This window comes from Phaseolus vulgaris, chromosome 7 (assembly GCF_051622355.1).
Source record: "Phaseolus vulgaris cultivar YP4 chromosome 7, ASM5162235v1, whole genome shotgun sequence".
In the NCBI taxonomy this organism is placed as follows: domain Eukaryota; kingdom Viridiplantae; phylum Streptophyta; class Magnoliopsida; order Fabales; family Fabaceae; genus Phaseolus; species Phaseolus vulgaris.
The window spans coordinates 56,170,324-56,186,150 of NC_143504.1; the positions used below are offsets into that span (position 1 = coordinate 56,170,324).

At 31.9% G+C, this 15,827-nt stretch overlaps 3 protein-coding genes across 10 annotated transcripts; 2 read left to right on the plus strand and 1 right to left on the minus strand.

Moving 5' to 3' along the window:
* Positions 1–326: 326 nt before the first annotated feature.
* On the plus strand, positions 327–5,778 carry LOC137830464 (phosphopantetheinyl transferase). Of its 3 annotated transcripts, none has more exons than XM_068637823.2 (6): positions 327–503; positions 909–959; positions 1,649–1,887; positions 3,142–3,313; positions 3,820–3,995; positions 4,410–5,778. In XM_068637823.2, the coding sequence occupies exons 1-5, from the start codon at positions 408–410 to the stop codon at positions 3,991–3,993; spliced, it is 732 nt and encodes a 243-aa protein (XP_068493924.1). In that variant the 5' UTR covers positions 327–407; the 3' UTR covers positions 3,994–3,995; positions 4,410–5,778. The 3 variants fall into 3 exon arrangements, with proteins under 3 accessions (XP_068493924.1, XP_068493925.1, XP_068493923.1); XM_068637822.2 differs by having other exon boundaries at positions 329–503; positions 909–1,041; XM_068637824.2 differs by lacking the exon at positions 909–959 and having other exon boundaries at positions 328–503.
* Positions 4,542–11,018, minus strand: URED (urease accessory protein D). 6 transcript variants are annotated; one of them, XM_068637820.2, is made up of 9 exons: positions 10,925–11,007; positions 10,601–10,764; positions 9,876–9,941; positions 9,701–9,775; positions 9,169–9,213; positions 8,650–8,883; positions 6,853–6,935; positions 6,598–6,769; positions 4,542–4,798 (listed from the first exon to the last, which is right to left on the minus strand). In XM_068637820.2, exons 1-9 carry the CDS (start codon positions 11,004–11,006, stop codon positions 4,673–4,675), a joined length of 1,047 nt encoding a protein of 348 aa, XP_068493921.2. In that variant the 5' UTR covers position 11,007; the 3' UTR covers positions 4,542–4,672. The 6 variants fall into 6 exon arrangements, 4 of the variants coding, with proteins under 4 accessions (XP_068493921.2, XP_068493922.1, XP_090160995.1 ...); XM_068637821.2 differs by having other exon boundaries at positions 10,864–11,003; XM_090304869.1 differs by lacking the exon at positions 10,925–11,007 and adding an exon at positions 10,372–10,439 and having other exon boundaries at positions 10,601–10,741.
* Positions 11,019–12,463: 1,445 nt separating this feature from the next.
* Positions 12,464–15,827, plus strand: LOC137830462 (protein trichome birefringence-like 36). The gene is made up of 5 exons (XM_068637818.2): positions 12,464–13,077; positions 13,913–14,084; positions 14,157–14,338; positions 14,606–14,764; positions 15,398–15,827. The coding sequence occupies exons 1-5, from the start codon at positions 12,749–12,751 to the stop codon at positions 15,696–15,698; spliced, it is 1,143 nt and encodes a 380-aa protein (XP_068493919.2). The 5' UTR covers positions 12,464–12,748; the 3' UTR covers positions 15,699–15,827.

Below are 15,827 nucleotides of genomic sequence, written 5' to 3' on the forward strand. Positions count from 1 at the left end.
TCGAAAACTTACTTACAAAATATATTAAATATAATCACTACTCATATGATTAAGAAGTGCAACTTTGTGATAAAGATTGAGTTAATTTAGAGTTAGATGGATTATGTACTTGTGTTTTTTTTTTTAAATAGAGTAAGTCAATTACTTTAATTTAATATATTATTTATTATTTAAATCTTCATTTTCATTTTTAAAATAATATTTCATGTCTTTCACAAATTTTATAATATTTTATATTTTAGTATCTAAAAATTAAAAAAAAATACTAAATGATCTAATAAACCTTAACATAGTAAATGATCTAATAAAAACCAAAACTTAGGATTAGCAAGTAAAACATCATAGTATGTAGTGGTGTGTGCTGTTGTTGAGTGTGTTGGTGAAATTATGGAAGAAGGAGTGAAGAGATGGGTGGTGAACTTATCAAAGTGGGAGCCACACCCCTCTCACTTCTCCTTCGCTCTCTCCCTCCTTCCCTCCCACGAACACTCCTCCGTTACCAGGTTCTCTAATTCACTCTAATTTCTTCCACTCTGTTTCAAATTTCAACATTTTGTTAATTAAATGGTCATAACCACTTTTTGTTATATGGGCAATCTAGAGATTAAGGCTTGTTTCTGCTCTAAAGACTAAGTTTGGGAATTGAGATTTAGAGATGCAAATTGAAAAATAAAATATTTGTGTTTCCCTTTAATCTCATTTTCAAATATATCCAGAAGGGTCTCCTAAATTGAAGGAAAATTTTGTTTTTTTCGCCTTTTACTGTAAACAATGATGAAGTTTTGGCACTCACTTTAAGTGAAATCAAGTGATTTTGACTTTTTACGTAGCTTTTTGTGTAGTTCAGAAACTTGTACAAATGGGTTTGAATGGATTCATTGAGTGATGTAGTTGTTGTGTATTGGTAGGTTTGTGAAATTGGAAGACAGAAAACGTGCACTTGTCAGCCGCATGCTTCAGTATGTTCTTGTCCATGATGTGTTACAAATCCCATTTCCTGACATTGTCATAAAACGAACTTTGGAAGGCAAACCCTATTTGGTATGAGCATTTCCTAGAACAATCAAAGATGAGTAGTGATATGTTATGGACCTAGCCAATGTAGATGAATGATGCAGATCACTTTAAGGGTAGAATTACAGTTAGAGATTGTTACGGTTTATTGTAGGAATATAATAGAATCCCAAAATTGCAGGAACTTGTTATGCATAGAGAGTGGTTTAGTTGCAAGCAATGTTTGTTATATGTATACATATATATGTTTGGACTATTTTTTCATGAGATTTCTTTTGGAGAAAGAAATACAAAGAAAAACTGAGAAGGGTTTCTCCATAAACTAAAATTAGCTTGTGTACAAGTTAAAAATAGAAATTTAGATAGAAACTTTGCTTATGCATATAACTAAGATTTTGTTAAGAGATGGAAAACCCACGCCATTGATTTGTATAAAGGAATTACTTTTCAATTGTTGATGGGAGATATGTTTGGTGGATATATGAAGAAAAAAGATGAATAGTAGTTAAACTAAGGAAATTTGTGATATTTTTGTGTTGAATAACAAACTCAATTTTGTTCCCTAAATCATGTATTCATGTTATCTTGTTATTGTGATAGCTTATTTATTTGTTTATATCCTCTCTCCTTTCAGGATTATGATGGGCTTAGATTCCCAAATTTTAATTTCAATGTATCCCATCATGGTGACTATGTGGCCATAGCATCTGAACCTGTATGTCTTGTGGGGATAGACATTGTCTCCTATGATGTCCCACAGGGAGAAACAATTACAGAATTCATTCAGCCCTTCTCTTCATACTTTTCATGTTTGGAATGGGATAACATAGTCATGGCTGGCACTTCTGATGATGTATTAGTTGAATTTTACAGGTATGGTATGTTATAGTTTACCTGTCCATTTTTGTCAACTTTCCAGGAGTAGTTCAATTGGAAATATTTATTGTAATTTGGATTTATTGTTGTTCTGGTACATCACTTAAAAGTTTTAAGTCAAAAGTAGTTTATAAAACACCTTGCTCTCTCACTGAAGCATCTTTTTTAGGACAAAACCATCAAATGTCAAAGCAAACAATACTCCAGATACAGTGCCTGGGTTACTCTTGCTCCTTGGTTTTTTTGTTCTACTACATTCAAAAGTCTCACATTATTTAGAAATCAAGATCAAGAGTAACCTATAAACACCCTCCCCTAGCCTACAGAGACGTCTTTCCACAACAGAATCTTAAACTCTCCTTAATGTTATATGTTCCAGCATTCAAAGAGTGGGCAGCTTTGTTTCGCTGTTGAAATTTCCTTGCTTCAAGCTGTTTTTTGTATTGACTGTAATAAAATGTATCTAATCCTCTCTGTAGTGGTAATTTTCCGTTTATCCCTTCTAATAAAACTTCCTTTTCTATCAGATAAATAAAATTAATTCATCTGTCAAAATTTTCCTTATTCAACTTCCCTGAAAGTTAACACGCTTGTGGAAAGCCAAAAAAAGCCTTGTATTATCATTTCTTAGGAAAAAAACCAATGTTGGGTTGTAAGCATTGGGAAATCTCCATCAACAGGCCAACAAGAGAAACCATACAACATAGGTGGACTAGACACGCATGAAACCAATACCTAAGGAATTTTATGTGTAGAAGTCCTTGTTAGTTAAATAATTCTAAACTTACCTTTTCTAATCCAATGTAGGATTTTCACTTACACTTAATACTCCAACAACCAAATAGAAATATATGAATAATAAATTGCATGCTAGAAACTTTTAAGAATATCACTGCACTCCTTAAGGCATCTCAACAAATTACATCAGTTAGCCTACTGTGCTTGCCTAGCATCATTGCAGATAGCTTTCAATGCAAAACGTCCAACAACTTTAACCTGTGACTTTATGCTCCTGTACAATTTATTATCAGTATAACACAATTTGGCAAAGAAAGGATCTGAAGATTATGTTTCTATATAGCACAGCATAATATGGTCTCTGAAATTGTTTAATTTATATATTAATGCGATAGTATCAGATCCGATCATGTGATTTTATCTGTCAAACTAGTGGAATTCTTTGTGATGTAACATGGTTCTTTGAACTGAAGACAGGCTATATTGAAAGTCAAATGTGTATTTACTTTGCAGGTATTGGAGCCTAAAAGAAGCATATGTTAAAGCTATAGGGAGTGGACTGACTGAAGGGTTGAATAAAGTGGAGTTTTCTCACACGAGATGGACTAATATATCAGCAAAAGTGAATGGGAAGGTTATGACACAGTGGAGATTTTGGCTGTTTGAACTGGAGGATAGACATTGTGTAAGTTCCTCTGCAACTTCAAACACACTTTGACTATAATGACTAAAAATCCTCGATTGTACCCTTTATTGCACCAAAAAACTTAAGAATACCAGATTTGAACTATATGATGCTAAAGGAATGAAGGTGTTGAGGGATATTGACCAAATAATAAATGTATTATTCTTAAAATCTGGTATTTTCTTACATTTTACTAGTATTGAAATTTCATCTCATTTCATTTCCCTTGAGTGAACTTAAGAGGACCTAATATAGTATGTCTAAAGGATGGATCATTTAGTTTTAGAGTAATATTTTAGATTTATACTCTAAAGATACCCATTTTACTGAAATTTAATTATTTAATTGCTGAACAATACAAAATTTAGTACAAAAAAGGTCACTATTATTTTCAACATATATGATATATGTAATTGATATCTAAGTGGTTTTATAACTTGTGGATCTTTCTCTCACCATTATGAATTCATGCATCTACTTTTTAACTTAGTTTTCTTGTTCTACAGGTTTCAATTGCCAGAGTTCACCCAGTATCAGCTGCTACGAGTTACAAAAGAACATTGAAGAAAGTAGAGTTTACTGAAGAGGAATATACTCTAGGTCTTCATCTTCCAAATGTAGACTTTGTTCAACTAGGAATAGAACAACTTATTTCAATTATACAGAAAGCTTCTGATTAGAGGTAATGGAAATCTATGTAAAAAGATTTGTACAAAAATATTGTTATTTTAAAGACTGTATTCAGTACATCGATATAAAAACATACCCCAATTTTCTCAATCCAATTAAGCTTTTCTCTATTGTATATAAACTTCTTAAAAGAGTCAACAACATTTTATATTGGTCAACTCCTTTATGATATGGTTTAATTAAATTTTAATTACTTTATAAATCTATCTATATTTTTAATTGGATTTTTATTAAAAATTAAATTATTTATTCAATATTTATAGTATTTTTAATTTCATTTAAGTATCTCATCCTTTGATTCTTGTTGCTAATGAGATAATGTGATTATTATTTCTGATTTCTCATCTCTAATTCATTGTTAAGATTCATTGATTAACTGGTTCTTTTTCTCTCCAATCTTTTTTAGCTCATCGGTCAATCCGTTCCTTCTCTTTCTTCAAGAATTGACTTGCAAATTGTAGGAGATTGGAAAAAGAAGATATAAAGCAAGCTTCCCAAAATTGCATGACACCAAGGCAAGAGAAGTTTGATCCTCAAGTGAAATTAAAGATCTGTTTCCTTAATATATGGAAGAGTGATAACTGAAAATATAAATATACATAAATGAAAGGAATGGTATAGTAGTACATTATTACATGTAACTCTGAAATTAAAACTAAAATGATTCTTTCATATAACACTTGTCTTGTATGGTGGCACCCCTATCATTGCCTCCATAGGAGCCAGTTGAAGTCGTAGAAACTTATAAACTGATTCAGTTGTCTCAGCAGCCACTCGAACAACAAGACCAATTTTCTGCACATCAATGAAGTTTCAGACAGCAGCATTTTATTATGTGAAACTCATGAAATTTATCCAATAATATAAGTGTTTGAAACTTGACTTCTCTATGTTGAGACAAGAGAAGTCAATCCTACAGCTTGATGAATCACAAAGTTACTAAATGATTAAGGATGTCAAGTGCTAATGTGTTTACTGTAAGTGTGCAATAATCAAAAAGTGATAATCTACCAAACTACAAGATACATGGTTTCAGGAGAATTGTCCTAAGGCTCAAATATAATTTGAAGACAATTCGTCCAAAGACAATCTGACAAGTCTACAAAGGCTAATTCATCATCGAATCTTGACTCTCCTCTATGATCAAACAAAATGAGACAAGGACACTTTGAATAGCAATCTTGACCAGAGCACAAGTCTACAAGGTATATGAGGCCAGCATATACAAGCTACCAAGGGAAATGAAGGTCATTACAGGCTTTTACACCAATGAAACCGTACTGTAACAAAAGATTTACAATCTCTATTGCTCACAGTCCTGTTTTACTTGACAAAGCCAAGCATGTGGAAGTTGACATGACAAACACTTTGTTAAACAGGAGATAGAGAATGAGCAGATTTTTTGTGTTTCTTATCTTCCAACAGTTCAGTATACAGATATGCTGACCAAAGGATCGCCTAAGAAGAGCTTGTCAGTATTGTTGACTGTCCAAGGAAGATATATTGAAACCACCTTCAGGGGGAGTGATGAAAGTGTGAATCTGACTAGTTTATGCATATCTCCTTCAATTTATTGTAACTATTCTATAACGAGGGTAAATAGACAGCTCCTTTGTACGGTAATATGGAATAATTTGTTAACAATTTCCTAACTTGATTTGTTTTTACAATTTTCTTTTATTTTTCATTTATGTTTTCCATAAGAATATAAGTTTGTCCTTTGCACATTTTTGTAATCATATCAATAAAATCAAATACCTTTTCAAGTCTTTCAATTTATGTGCTTTTGAATTTTCCTTTCTTTCCTTATCCTTGCACAGCTACACTTGCTCACCAGGTTAACATTTTACAATTTTCGGTAAACAATAACTGTTTGTATTTTGTTTCAACTTTTAACATGTCTTTTGTTCCCTGCATTAGTTAATACTCCTTTTGTCACAACAGATTATATATCTCATTATGATTATTATCAACATGCATTACAAGTTAATACATATACAGCGATGATAGCTGTAAGAAAACTTCACACAGAGACACATTGAGACAGGAGCTTCCCCTAGCATCCTACCAAAGCATCTTAGTCCTTTCACCATGTACGTCGACACAATCTTACCAAGAACTTCCCAGCAGAGTCAAAGTGGAGAAAACCCTTTTACCACAACTGGAACAGAAGTTCCCTAAAAAATATATTCAAGACTAGCAATATGCACTGTACTTGAAACAAATGAACACACTGGAAAAGAGGAATCAAAATCACACAAAAAATCATTTTTTCATGCTTCACTACTATAGGCACTCCCTTAAAAATGCCCCTAATTAGATCTGGTACTAGTGTTATTCATTCATACAATCATAACTAACACAGAAAAAATCTTATTTCATTCTACTTTCCAGTAATGTTATCTCTAATGAGATATAGAAATGACCAACATATCCAGGATCTATGACCAGAAAATGATTTGAGTTCAAGAAGAACTGGGATTGTATGCCACATCAAACAAACTCAATTCAAAGCACTCTATAAACATCGACATCACACTAGCATTTAGACATTATATTCTGGTTAGTTGAATTTGAAATAATTTAAGTCATACCTTGGGACCAAAGGCACTGCAGGAAGCTATGAAGCTTGGTTTCGTAATGAAATGATCAGTCTTGGTTCTTTGGTGATGGTGACTCAAAGCAGCAGAAGGATGCAGTAATTGCTTAGACATTATATTTTTCACTTGTTCTTGCACGAGATTCTGAATATACTGCATTTTTGGCCTAAAAAATCACATAGTACATGAATAATGAATTCATAATACAATAGGTATTAATCCAAAAGTAAGACGAAATAAGCCACTCACCCCAAGAGTACAATCATTGCAATTACTTGGTAATTGTGCATGTGCTCTTGTATGTGTCCATTTTTTTCTTTCTCTAATAACGTCTATTTGTAACAAGAAGCAATTTGAGAATAATATGGGAGGAAAGGACATTAATCTCAAAATAGAAGATAGTCCAAATTGCCTTTCCAAAGATATCACTTTAAAATTTTGATGCTCAAATTTTGCACCAAACAAGATATATTTTGCACCAAACAAGATATATTGCCATTTTAGAAAGCTAGCAAGCACAACATCCTGTACAGAGGACAGAAAAATGCAAAAGCAATATATTCTGCTAAGATTTGGATCTTCTCAATTATATATGATGTTTCAAATAAGATGAGAAGAACCAATTATAGCCATTAGAGAAGATTAAAAATAATAAAAGGCTGAAATCAAAACCCAATTATAGTATATAACGTGTTTTTCTTCATTCCATCTTTCTCTCCTTTATCACCATTATATGCATTCTCGTACTTGGTTTTACAATGCAAAATCAGTGATTCAATTCTCATTCTTCTCATTCAATTTTGAATATCATAGCCTGGCACATTGCAATTTTGTTAGGACAAACTTCTAAAAACAAGTGAAATAGATAAAAAGAAGGAATAAAAGTTGAATCAAAACTGAATCACTAATTTTAGGCAAAAATAAATAAATTGGGATGAAAAGGAGATAAAAGAAACAAGGGAACCCAACAAAATTGTATATGTCCAAAACTGAATACGAGAATGAATCTTAATTTAAGAGTTATAATTGTTTGTTCTCTTCTCATTTCTCATTTTAAGACTTGTTCTCATTTAAAATGTCACTCACCCATATATATATATATATATGGGAAGAGATCAACACATCCCATAACTTTTACTAAATATTACATTCTTCGGTATCTCTCTATAAATCATTTTTTTAACTCAAAGAGTACCTTTCACATAAATCATATACACAAAATTTTATATTAATTAAAATTATTTATGACTCGTTTATATAGATCAAAACCAACATAATATATACTTTTCAAAATATATTAAAATATAAATAATTTGATCACCTTGTTATTTTCGTTCAATTTTAACAAAAATTATGATTGATAGAACTAGGATCAGATATGAATCTAGAATAGTAACCAAAGAAACAGGAATGTCTTGATTGCTCTTAAGAACTCTCCAAAGAGAAACACTTCTTAATTGAATTAGTCCAACCCTCCCACACAAACAATTTTTTTTCTACCAACTTCTAACAAACTAATTGACAACTGACGCAATTAACTATTACACATTAAAAAATTTCTTATTCTTTCTCTTATACACATTATAATTTGTCTTGTTCTATCCATACCACCTTCAAGTAAGACCTTGTCCTTAAGGTGGAATTGAGAGAACACTTGTTGAATCTGTTTCCACAATAAACCACTTGGAAAAATCTAGAAAAACCACTACAGGTAGTGAGGTCATGCCAGATTTTAACTTCTCAAATGCCACTTGAACAACTATATTCCATTCAAAAGCATCTTCCTTTTAATAAGGTAGTCAATAATTGTCCTCAAGGTGAAAATACTGAAGAAAATGTTCAAGAACAAATTATTATTTGAAAGTAATAATTCTACCAAGGGAGAGAAGCCCCTTTTGCAACTGAATGATCATATATTTACAAATTCATCTATGTTTCCCTATCCCTTAACCCTCTACCATCTATATGTCACCACACAAGCATTTTTGTCTAACAAACAAACTATACATATTATAAGCATAACAAGGGCAGCAGTAAAACAATTACCGTATCCAGAAATAATGGTTGACCATCTTCTAAGAAAATGTTATTGGTGCTTTTATATAGATCAAAATCCCATTTCTCTCCACTTTCATGGCGCCCACTTGTAATCCAATCAACCATGACCAAATTTGAGTCTGAAGACACATTGAAGACTTGTTTCTGATAGTATCTTGCAGTTGAAAAACATGTCACTGGATCTGGAATGATGGCTAAAAGTGCATTGCTTCCAACTCTAGCCTACTACACAACGATTTCAAATGTTAACCACGAAAAATTAAGTTTGTTAAGGCATTTCTGTTGAAAAGTAGAAGCGTGTTATGCAGTAAAAATGTCCATTTATTAGACTTCTGCTATAAGTATAATAATACTCTTGTCATGGCCATAAATCTTGTCATTGACATTGGAATTGTATAGTGAAAAAAATCAATCCGAAGCCTTTATCTCCATCAGTAATATGACTCCTCTAACTCAATAATGATGAGCATAAATGCAAAACCAGCAAAAGAAATACTCTGTTTTTACCTCTAATATTTGCTGAGAACACTTAGATCCCACGGATTTGTAGACCTAAATAAGGAGAACAAAATTATCAATAATATAAACATAAGCCAAGTCAAAGGACCAGAATTCACTCGAACAAAAAGCAACAAATTTAAGAGATAATATATATCATGATTGTTATAAGTAGTAAGGAGCTAATCTTCTATAATCAGGAACATTTTTATTTATTTCTGTATCATATCTTTGTATTAGAGGATATCAAATCTACCCTATTTACTGTAGTGATTCTTTTTTCTCAATGTAAATAAAGGATTTGTATTGTCTCAAAAACATCCATATGCTCCATTTATTGTAGTGACCCCCTTTTCTCAATATAAATAAAGACTCGTGTTATCTAAAAACACAGTTTTAGCTCAATGTTTCTCTCTTTCCTAGGGTTCAACAATGATCATAAGCACCCCACCCAAAAGCCAGCTCAAATAGAGGGAAAAACAAACTTGAAGGATGAAAACCAAAAAAAAAATCAATAAGAGAAAACAAGAAATTGGTCAACCTTGGTGGAACCTTGGGTTGTTAACACCATGGTACAAGAATCTCCCACACAAAACTTGCATGAAATGTGATCACCCTACACATCACAAGGTAAGCACAAATCCACCAACATATGCAAATAAAAACATAATACCAAGACAATGAAAAGAGGCTATGAAAAAAAATACAAAACTTACAGATACAATTCCTCCCCCATAATTGAGAGCATAAACCCATACGGCATCAGTTTTGGAAGAACCCACCTAAGCAAACAGTGAAAGAAACAATTTTAGCATTCCAAGCTAAGATTTTTAAAGGGGAAAATGTATTTTTTTAGTTCTTTCATACTGTTCAATTTAGTTTCCAAACTTTAAAAAAAAAATGTAGATTTATTTTTTAACTTTAAAAAAAAAAACATTAACGATTTTAAACTTAGGGGTATAAATTATATAAACATGACAAACATAAAGATGTCATACCACAAACATGAAAATCTGTGTAGCTTAATCAAAACATGACTGAGAGTCTAAGAAGAATTTAATTTAGATTTAGTATTGAAGTATGCCAGTATTACAATGTCAAACTAATAAAAAATTATTATACAAAGTAATTATTACAAACAAAATTCAACAATTTTCAGTTATACAATAATATAAAAGAGTTACTTATAATGCTCCAGTAAAAAAAGCTTACACTGGCAAATAATAATCAGATATCATCCTTGAATCAAAAGCTTTAGATAAGAACTTAATGATCATATTCTGCAAAAGATATTTGCATAATGAACCAACTAAAATTGAAATAATTTTCAAAACAACTAATATAAAATTCATGCCCAACATAATCAGATGACAGTTTACAGTATATTTTAATATAAAAGAAACAATTTTCAACCAAAGATTAGTGAAATTAAAGAAAAAACCTTTTTGGGTATGAAGAACTTGAGGGGATATCTCGAGAAACAACTTGTCGCAGATGATCTGCCTCCCACTTTTTCAACCACCACTGAACCCATTTCCCCTTCTCTGCTTCCTTCATCACTTCTCATCGTTCTGCATCTACCTTCAACAGATGGCAGTGCCTTGGCTGGATTCAAATTGAAAAAAAAAAACATGAATTCAATATTCTCCTTCGCATGGTTGAATAGAAATTTCAAAAACACAGAGAAACAGTAACAAGCTTTACATTTTCACTAGATTGAATTCAAAGTTATGAAGAAAAAGAAAGAAAAGTAAGAGATTGAAACTTGATTTGGTTGAAGGAGCGAGGAACAGAGTAGGTATATATTCGACATGCAATTTGGAAATTTTTAGGGCGGAGAAACCCATAATTTTCACCATTAAACTATTAGTCTAGAGTAAAAACTACTTAAATAATTTTAAATTGTTAAAAAATGTATTAGGTAGTTCTTAAATATTACAAATATTATTTAAATTTTATTAGAATGCATCAATTAAAGAATTAAATTGTTAATTATTTAACATTCTCAAAATTACTTAAATAAGATTGTTATTAAAATGGTCATTTAGAGCTAAAGCACTTTAAGTAGAAGCAAACATACCAATATGCAAACCAGAAAATAAAAACATTGGAATCATAGTATAATATAAGTAATCTTTGACATAAAATTTAGTAGGTAACAAAGTCTTCTATAATTTAACATAATAATATTTATAGTAATGTGAAGGTGATATAATATTAATACATCTAAGCAAAATATTATCTATTTTGAAATATTATTCCCTTTAGAATAGGTGTTTTGTTACGGTTTTGTATCTGAAAGATACCTCGGTAAATTGAAGAAAAAATAAGTATATAAATTTTCTCTAACCTCAACCTATGAAACTCAGACACTCCTTTTAAATGACGTGTCGGTGTCGGATACTCGTATTGGACACTGATACTCGTATGACACTTGTAGGACATGTATCCGGAAAGTGTCCAATTCAAAAAATATTTGTTGGATTAATGACAATTCTAGTACAGTTCTAACACAGTTTTATAAAGAAAAAATACATTAATTTTCTAAAAACTCAAATTTATTGTATAATTTTTTCTTATAATTATAAAAATAAGAAACAAATCATTTTGAACCAGTCACAAAAAACATTTTTCAACTCCAAAAATATAATCTGGAACATACTTGTGCACATAAATCTTTATTGTCAATTTATATAATTCATAATTATATAATATATAGATCCATGTCCCTGTGTCCTACATTTTAGAAATTATATTATACGTATCTCTATGTCCGTGTCTGTATCGTACTAGTCTCTGTGCTACATTGACCTCAACTATAAATTACGTGAGACTATATTAAATATATCGAAACAGATGTATTAAAAAATATACTATATCTCTTTATATTTTTTAACCCTCCCTTCCTCTTATCACCTTAAAAAAAAAAACATTTTCTAATTCAACAAAATTTTGATTGGATATTTAAAACACCAAAACAGATTTGCTAATTCAACAAAAGGGAAAAAAACTATGCAAAGGGAAAACAAAAAGATATCAAGAAACAACTGAAGGCAAAGCTGTTGGTAATGACATAGTCTATTATGGCTTCCTAGTAAAGGAAAAGGTGAAAAGAATAGCATTCATCACTGAAACCACTTAAATATCACTGACAATAACAAATGCACATGCCCACCTGTCTCAACCAAATACAAGTACTTATTCAATTCCAAACATCACTTCACTCATTAAAGAAGAGAAAAGGTAACCACAAATAGATGAAAGAAAAAAAAGGATAAACTTCATAAACAATGACATTGTTGATATGTTTACAAATTTCTTTCTATGCAAAAATGAAAATTTGAGGAAATTATCCTAGAAAAACCTTTATAACTTACTTTAAACAACTTTTATCTCACAAAGAGACTCATTTTGTTTTTTCAATGGAAGATATATACCAATTACAAGTAATGCAGCTCCATGGTCCACACCTTCAAACCACCGCAAGTCATGCCTTGATCAAACACTTTACCTCCAAACACTAGCTCCTTACAATCTACATAAACCCTTCACACTTTAACTCTATGCTCTCTCACACTTTTGTTCTTCCATGGCAGCACCAAAGATCCACTTGTTGTCCTCTTTCTTATTGTGCAGCACCTTTCTGTGCTTCCTCCACTGCACATTGTCCCTGCTGGACCCGGAGGATGAGGTTGGCATTCTGGTTCAAGCTGATGATGTTGAGATGGTCCAAAGCAACAGAGATTCTAGGAAGATATGTGACTTTTCAGTTGGAAAATGGGTTTATGATGACTCTTACCCTCTCTATGACTCTAACTGTCCATATCTAAGCTCTGTAGTCACTTGTCAAAAGAATGGTAGGCCAGATTCTGACTATGAGAAGTGGAAGTGGAAGCCAACTGGTTGTACCTTGCCAAGGTATATATATAAGAGTTGTTGATGTTTTTGGTATGAAAAGGCTTCAAATTTTGGTTTTAGATTCTAACTTTTAAACACTAGCCTTAGTTTTTTGGAGAAAATCAACATACTGATATATAAGTTACCTCTTAGAGTAATATGAAATGCATTTAATAAACTGTAAATTATTGAAGTCAAACTTTAAATTTATTGGATAACAACACCAACCTTACTTATAGTGTTGTTGGTAAGTTTTGTCCTAATTTTTCTATTATTTGAAATATACAAATTTTATTTTTTGTACAGTGTACTAACTTTATAGTTTGTATATTTTTAAAAATACAGAACCAAAACTATTGGTTCTATGAGTTAGGGGTTAAACTAAAATTTGGAAATTTTTTTCAGTGACAAAAATAAAGTCACCATTAATTCTATATTTTTTTGTGCTGTATTCTGTTTTGTATATCTAAGAATGTAGAATCCAACACTTATGTTTTCTGTTTTACACTCAATGAGTTTACTGCACTGTGTCTGTTTTTCTGAATTTATTTCATGATTCACTTGTCAGTTGTCAAAAAGACATTACATTTCTGATGTATTTATGTAAATTTTCTGAAAGCAAGTTTTTTCAACTTTAAGTCAGAGTGGTGGAATGTTACTATGCTAGTGATGGTGAGCCATTGCAAAAGGGTACATAGAACTTGCTAATTCCAACCCTTCATTGATCTTGATTCTTTTTCCCCTGATAGTTACAATTAACATGGATATGTAAATCTTGTGAAGCAGTGAGTTTGTAAATGAGTTCAATACTTGGTCATGGTTTGATGAAAATCTAACTTCTTGATGACATGTGCAGGTTTGATGCACTGAGGTTTCTTGGAAGAATGAGAAGAAAGAGAATAATGTTGGTGGGTGATTCAATGATAAGAAATCAGTGGGAATCTCTAGTTTGCTTAGTGCAAGGAGTTATTCCAACTGATCGAAAAAGGGTGACTTATAAAGGACCTGCAATGGCTTTCCATGCCATGGTGAGATATTTATCATAACATCTTTTCTTTTGCTTTTGTGAAAATTATTGACCATGTAGTCTTCACCTGAAGGATTTTGAGACTTCAATTGAGTTTTTCTGGGCACCCCTCTTGGTAGAAGTGAAGAAAGGTTCAGAAAATAAGAGAATTGTACATTTGGATTTGATTGAAGAAAATGCAAGGTATTGGAGAGGAGTTGATATCCTTGTATTTCACTCAGCCCATTGGTGGACTCACTCTGATCAAACCAGCTCGTAAGAAAGATCTCTCTCACTATCTAATTTTTCCATTCCCTCAATTTAAGCTAAACTTCGCAGTAAATGTTACTCTGCTAGTGATGTATTTCTCTACAACTAATAATGTAAAAGAAAAATAAGAATAAAAAATTAAATTAGTTTCTGCATAAACTCCCTAGAAGTTCTCTTATAGCTGAATTTACTTTTTATCTTTTAACTCCAGAATTTTTTATGAAAAACTTCATCCTTAAGATATGTGAATAAGTTCTACCATGATCATACCAGGTGGGATTACTACATGGAGGGAAATAATCTCATAAGAAACATGAGTGCAATGGCTGCTTATCAAAGAGGACTCAGCACATGGGCAAGATGGGTGGATCAAAATCTAGACCCTCTGAGAACCCAAGTCATTTTTAGAAGCATGTCATCTAGACATAACAGGTACTGTCTGTTTCTATTTGCCTAAAACTCGGCCTTTATCTTTTTTTCTAATGAAGAAAAAAAATGTGTTATGACCCTATGGTAAGGTATGGAACTTTAGTGTCATATTGAAAGTATAGGACTCTAGTGTAAGGTTTTTAAGGCCTTGTCTTGAGGTTTTCAACCATAATGTAATGACTACCTTCATGCTGTGGTTTTTCCAATGTCCTTATTATTTAGTATCAGGTCATACTAAGACTATGATTAGCTCGGACCTATCACTCGCTGTTAAGATTGATTCTAGATGACTTTAATACCATTTAATACCATATTAAAAAGTAGACTTTAAATCTAACTCAATTTTATAAAATCGATTTATAAGATGATGTATCGATTTATAAGATGAAGTTTACATCCACTTATATATCATGTATTGTTCTATTTCTAGTAGATGTAGAATCTTTAACATTGTCCAACTACTGTGGCTAACTTTTATGGTATTTGTTCTCCCAAAGTTCTTATCAATTAGTATCAGATTTTATCACCAAATGTGCAAGCCCTCACCTTGTGTGTTTCTTTGGTGGTTGTCATTAGAATGTAATTACCATTCTTGATTATTGTTACATATGCTGGTTCCTTTATCTTTGTATGCAGGGAAAATGGTTGGAAATGCTACAATCAGAAGCAACCTCTTCCATTTTTCAGCCACCTACAGGTTCCTGAACCTCTGGTGGTGCTACAAGGAGTGCTGAAGAGAATGAGGTTTCCAGTATATCTGCAAGATATCACAACAATGACAGAGTTGCGCAGAGACGGACACCCTTCAGTGTATATGAGGGCAATAGGCCAAAATGAGAGGCAGAAACAAGGAAAAGGCCTTTCTTCTGATTGCAGCCATTGGTGCCTCCCTGGGGTGCCTGATATTTGGAATGAGATGCTCAGTGCATTGCTTTGACTACAATAATGGAGTGTGTTTTGGGAAATGCAAACACTGTACAACAACTGAACCTTTCATGGTTACTCTTGCATGGACATGGTTGGTTGTTGTTGGTGTTCTATCTATGAATATGTCATTTGATGGAAA